Source organism: Vigna umbellata, chromosome 2 (genome assembly GCF_029865625.1).
Source record: "Vigna umbellata cultivar VRB3 chromosome 2, Vumbellata_1.0, whole genome shotgun sequence".
Lineage (NCBI taxonomy): Eukaryota > Viridiplantae > Streptophyta > Magnoliopsida > Fabales > Fabaceae > Vigna > Vigna umbellata.
Window position 1 is genome coordinate 17094643 of NC_142166.1, and position 6267 is coordinate 17100909.

The 6267-nt window shown below is 29.5% G+C and overlaps 1 protein-coding gene across 1 annotated transcript; it reads right to left on the reverse strand.

Moving 5' to 3' along the window:
- Positions 1 to 1020: 1020 nt before the first annotated feature.
- Positions 1021 to 4601, reverse strand: LOC124840550 (palmitoyl-acyl carrier protein thioesterase, chloroplastic-like). The gene is made up of 6 exons (XM_047316617.2): positions 4239 to 4601; positions 2172 to 2305; positions 1915 to 2028; positions 1625 to 1802; positions 1421 to 1489; positions 1021 to 1272 (listed from the first exon to the last, which is right to left on the reverse strand). Exons 1-6 carry the CDS (start codon positions 4599 to 4601, stop codon positions 1021 to 1023), a joined length of 1110 nt encoding a protein of 369 aa, XP_047172573.2.
- Positions 4602 to 6267: the final 1666 nt, after the last annotated feature.

Here is a 6267-nt window from a genome sequence, read left to right on the forward strand (position 1 = left end):
ATGTCTAAAGCGTCTGAGAGAGTTGAAGCCAAACGCTTGATGATACCTGAAAAATATACTCAGCGTAGCTCTCGAAAACAGAATAGGTCGAGACAATGTCTCTGACAAAATACCTTAAAAAAAATAAAAATCAAAACACAAGAGAAAGCTTAACAAGCTAAACGCTATCTGTCTAATAAGAGACAAAAACAAAAGAACCTTTTACTTGACCAAACGATACCATGAGTTTAACCAATACCTCGTCTATCGACGAAGTAACTATATACGCTTGGTATCTTACGTCTAATTGATATTCTCCTTTATGATGTTGGAGTTTGGACAAACATGAACTATATAAAAAATAACGAACTTGAAAGCTCATTTTTGTAATAATGTTTCTAATTTTCGTCTTGTAAAAATAGGCTGTGTTTCCAAATTTTGAACACTAACGATCCTATTATGCCTATCAAGCATAAAGACTCTTCAATTATATCAACCGTTTCAAAGTTCTACTCATCTTTTCATGGAGTTGTACTCCAGGTGTGGAGATCCTCCCAAAGCTCTACTATATCTTACAAAATGCCTTTTGTGGATTGAACAATAATATATATATATATATATATATATATATATATATATATATATATATATATATATATATATATATATATATACTCCTAAAAAAGTTGTGTTCAATGACATTTGGAGCTCTTCTCCTATTGAATCAACCAACCGTTATAGACCAAGAAAGGGTGGAGGAGGATGGGTATGTTATGAACAAGAAAGTTCCATTAAGTCATCAGCATTATAAGGAATATTGAGATTTAATTTTTAAATTTTTTTATGTTTATTATGCAAAACGAATGAGAAACACGGGAGAAATGAAATTGTAGTACGCATTCACATGATTTCTAATTGTGGCATCATCTTAGTTTTCTAGCAAGTAACTTCATTATTATAATCACAACCCGATAGCAATGCACATAAAACATATATATATATATATATATATATATATATATATATATATATATAAGCGTATCATGTGTGGTTTTGCTTGAGATTCCATTCGGTTCTGGCACGAACCAACTCCGTCTTATTGTCTTGTAGACGAAGCAAGTGTATAAATTGCAGCTGGGGTTTTCTGCTAACATACTTATTGTTTGAGGCACCAATCACTTTGGCTGATGCACTTGTCATTGATTCCAGTATATCTGAATGCGTACATTCACGCCGAAATTCTAAGATCATGCTTGTCATCTTGTAATCTTCTAACATTTTTCTTGGCACGCTCTGCATAAACAAAATTAACATGCCAAACAATTAGCTATACTTCTTATCCACCACCTCAATAAATCACCAAATTATATAAAACATTGCACCACCAATTTTACTGACTTTATATAAAACGGTTTTTTTCACTAATATATATGTTATGTACCTCCGAGATCCATCTGGTGTATTTTGCGTTGTTAACATGCTGGTTAACATCCATGTCGTTCCACCCTGGCTGGAGTATTGCGTGCACAGATAAAAACCAAGTTAATCAAATTTTATAGCCCTCGAGGAGGAAGGAACGAGTAAAGTGTTAATTAAGGAAAATGGCATTATTATTCAACTAAAAGTTATTGTATTAAACTTTTACAGTCACTCCAAATCGAAAACCCTCAGCGGTGGCATCAGTGAGCTTCTGTATCTTCTGCTGATCTATTTCTTCAGTGGCAATAGCAAACTTGTTAAAGTAGAAAGGAACAAGTTCTTGTCTAACTTCTTCGGGCATCTTGGATAATCTTCTTGTTTCTCTATTCATGATTGCCCACATGCTGCATCAAGGGAGCAAATATTATGTGCTAAATTAATAACTAATTATGATATCTGAATCGAAAAACTTTAGGAACACAATATGTTAGAGAATATGAGAGGATGATATTGGACCTGGTTGCTTTAGCTATGATTTCTTTGGTGTAACCATCCCTGATTATCCAGTCTCTTCGTGTCCCATTCTTTCCGCCAACATCAATCCAAGTTTCAACCTCAATTTCATCCCCCCTGTACAATTTTTTAATTTCTCATCAATCCAAGTTTAAACATATAAATCATATTTTATAAAACCTTACAAAGTTGATGAAAAAAATTGCATTTAATAGTAAATTACTTTCTTAAAAAAACTTTAAACAGTACAAGACATATACCATCTGCTATATCTCTGTACTTGAACCTGAATGCGAGTAACGACCCAAATGAGTTTTCGAAGATCCATCTCGTAAGAAGTTCCAAAACTGTTCTGACTGAACCCACAGCTGCTTACATGATTTAAAGCACTTTCCTGAGTCCATCGAAACTATTTTCCATTAATAAGAATACAAAAAGTATACGACCAAGATTAACTCGGAATTGTTCCTTTTTCAGAAAAACACGGAATAATGAAGATCGCACGAGTTAATGAGATAGCTTACCCCATCATTTCAGTCCACCAAACAATAGATTAGAATACGTATTACCACTTTTATCTTTTTATTAATTTAAAGAATAACAGTGAATACAAAGTTAAAAATATATATTTAAAATAATCTAGTTATGTAATTCATTAACTATTTCAAGCATAACATATATTTGTAGGGAAAGAAAGTTATTAATAGAATCTTATTCGTATTATATTATATTACATTACATTATATTATATTCATAGTAGTTATGTGTGATAGAGAGAGTGGGAGAATAAATTACCTGAACATTCTAATCTTCGATATATATTCTTTTATAATATAAATAGATAAAAATTAATTATTTATAGGAATAATTAGATTTCAATGTTTAAATAGATTTCTAGTTCCACCAATTTGGATTCATTTTTCTTTTACTCTTCAATTTAAAAATTCATTTTTTTTTGTTTGCAAATTTGAAATAAAAAAATACTATTTTTAATCTTTCACTATTAATGATATTACATTACTAAAATCGCCAACAACATTATATTAAAAGTGACGTGTGTGACAAAAATAATGATGTCAAAAATTACTTTTTAATTTTTTTAATAAAAATACTTTTGTAGTTTTTCGATTTTAAGTCTAGTAAATTGTAACCATCCTATTTAATATTGATTTTTTTAGCCTCTCATATTTCAAAGTGGTTTTTTAGTTTCCATGTTTTAAAAGTAATGTTTTTACTTCCTTCAAACTAATTTTTCAAATCTTTCTAACCGAAAAAAAATATATTATTTTGAATCCCAGAAATTCAAAGGATCCTTTTAGTTGTCCAAATCCAAAATTTAAAGGTGGATTTTATTAATCACATAATTTGGATTATTAATTTGAATTCATAAAAGTTATTAAGTTGTTGTTAAAAATCTACCAACTATAAATTAAATGCAAATGAATAATTGACAAATTCATTAATAATTTTAGCTAGAATCAGTCCTAAATTTAGACTTAAACAGAAAAGACAAAAAGATAGTAGGAATTGATATACTCTATGTTAACTCATCCTTGTGAATTAACATCTCTAATTCAAAAATCAAACATAAATTAATTTATTACTGTATGGAAAAGAAGTAAGAGATAAAAAAACAAAACTAGAAACAGATGCATCAGCCTTTTATACGAATTGGTTGAAGTGACTAATAATATATATATATATATATATATATATATATATATATATATATATATATATATATACATATATATATATATATATATATATATATATTAATTTCTTAGAAACATGATTTATCACAATTTTAAACTTCCAAAATTTAAATGATTGAATAATGTTTTAAAATAAATTTGCATATGATTTTAAACTTCCAAATCTAGCTAGTAAACCAAATGGAAGCATATGTAATAACAACAAATGCAATTTTTTTGTAAACAAAAGTAAAAAAATAAAAATATAAGACTAAAGGACATAAATTTTGATATGAAAGACCAAAAGAAAAAAATCCAATTTAATTTAACGAAATAAAAGTATATCTAAGGTTTTCAAGTAAATATATATAAGTGCTAAATATTTGAAAACGACTGCATTTCTGCTATTTATAAAGATATTTTTTTTAAAAGACATCAATACGACTTAAGAAGGAAAATCGAAAGTAATATTAAAACAGCACTTGGAAAACAAAATATTTAAAATCTTGAAATTAAAACCTAACATTTCCATTGAATCAACAAAAGAAATTTCCCCCCAAAAAAAGTTAAATATTTAAAAGATTTTAATTGTATATATTTTCTTAAGTATAATGATGCAGTAAATAAGCTAACCTGGAGAAAGTTGGTGAGTGTCTCCATGGAGATAGTCTTATCTGGCCCAGTTTCGTAAGACCTCACAAAGAAATTTTGTCTATATACAAACCTGCCCTCGACAAAACTTCCACGAAGGAAAGTAGCAAAATCTTCTGTGCTTTCATTCCCCAACTTCCTTCTTGTTGTACCATTAATCAATGGAACATCTTTCAATCCATTCCTCGTGTTCACTCCCACTGGAGTACAATGAGAACATAACGAAAACCTTCTATTAGTGTTGTACCATGCATTAGACTTGCACGGGGAATTAACCTCTGCAATTCTCTTCTTGGCACTGATATTGATGGGTGCCACCATTGATGATGTCATAGCAGAATTCATGGCAGAGTGGAAAACAACAAGCAAATCAGAATTGATGTTTGCTTCTAGCTATGCTATGCTTCTAATTTATACATTAATTCTAACCGTGTTAGTAATTAATGTTTCTCTTTTTCATTTTCTAATATCTGTGTTACGGTTGCTGCAAAGATGAAAAATAAATGTTGATTTAATGACGTGAACGAAAGCATCTCGGTTCAGTCTTTTAACAAGTTTGATCTTTGTGTCATATTTTAATAGATATCGTTTCCGAGAAATAGTAACGCGTGTGCCACATTTTTTTTGGTGACCGAAAAGATAGTCATGTATTTAGGTATTTGCACGAGCTGCACCATTTCCTCAACACAAAGTGATGAATCACATGTAAGAATTCACTGTGTTGCTTTTTATTCTAGTTTTCAAATAAGTACATAAATAGGATAGAGAAAGTTTTTGATTTTTTATACCAATTCTAATATCAATATAAAAAGCTATTCTTTTATACACGATATTCCAAAAATAGGTATAAAATGTCTTATTTTATATATTATTGTGAGAATAGGAATAAAAGAAATCATTGTTTATACTTATTAATGCTAGAACAGACATAAAAATATACCTACTTTAAATATAATAAGGTGAATTTTTTTTTAAAATACTTGATACTTGTTATTATCCATATCCAAACTTGCATAAAATTCAATTAAAAAATACAATATAAATAATCAATATCGAACAAAATAATCAATATTTTTTTTATTACTAATACATCAAAATAGTTCCTAAACTCGATAGAATAATTACCTAATAAAATTTGTAAATATATTTACTTAACATAGTTACACATAGTTCCTAAACTCAAAATGTAATATTGAATACATCTATTCATCTGCCCACTGCTCCCAAACATCCTTTACATGTTGCTCCATTGGAGACGTGTCATCAAATATCTACATAATGAATAGTTTGACTTAAGTTATAATATTAATGACTTAAGATGTTAGTTAAATTATAAAGTATCATAAAATTTATAATTAATATTTATGGTATGAAAGATTAACTACTTACAATTGGTGCAATAAACTACAACTTCTTTCTAGAAGCGATGTATCACTAGTGCAGAAAGGGCTTTAGACGTCTGTTATTTTGGGCTTTTAACTTCTGATCTCTGTCCGACGTCTATATGGGTGACGTTAATGAGACGTCGGACCCAATAGCTAAGACGTCTATGTAGACGTCCGATCCATATAGGTCAGACGTCTATATACACGTCTGACACTATAAATCAGATGTCTAAAACATTGTCGTATTTGATTGCATATTTTTCCACTTGAGGCCTCTTGGGTTGCTCCTGGCTCATGGTGATTCGAGTTTACAACTTTATATTTTAGTTGAAGAGAATGTATTGTACGTTGTTTTTGTATTGGATGGTTTTAAAAACGTAGTGGAGAGAATTGGAGGAGTGCAAAACACAAGAAATCGCCTCCCAAGGATACGAGCAAAACTGCACCAAAACCCAACGAAAACGCATTTTAATCGGTTCAAATGAAAAATAATGCATCAAAGAGTGATGTAATTGGAGTAAACTTAATTTAAAATGATACAAAAGTAAGAAAACATACCTGAAAAGCGTAACCCGTAGAGAGAAAACGCGAGGAAGATTATGAACATTAAGTGCACGTAACTGCTG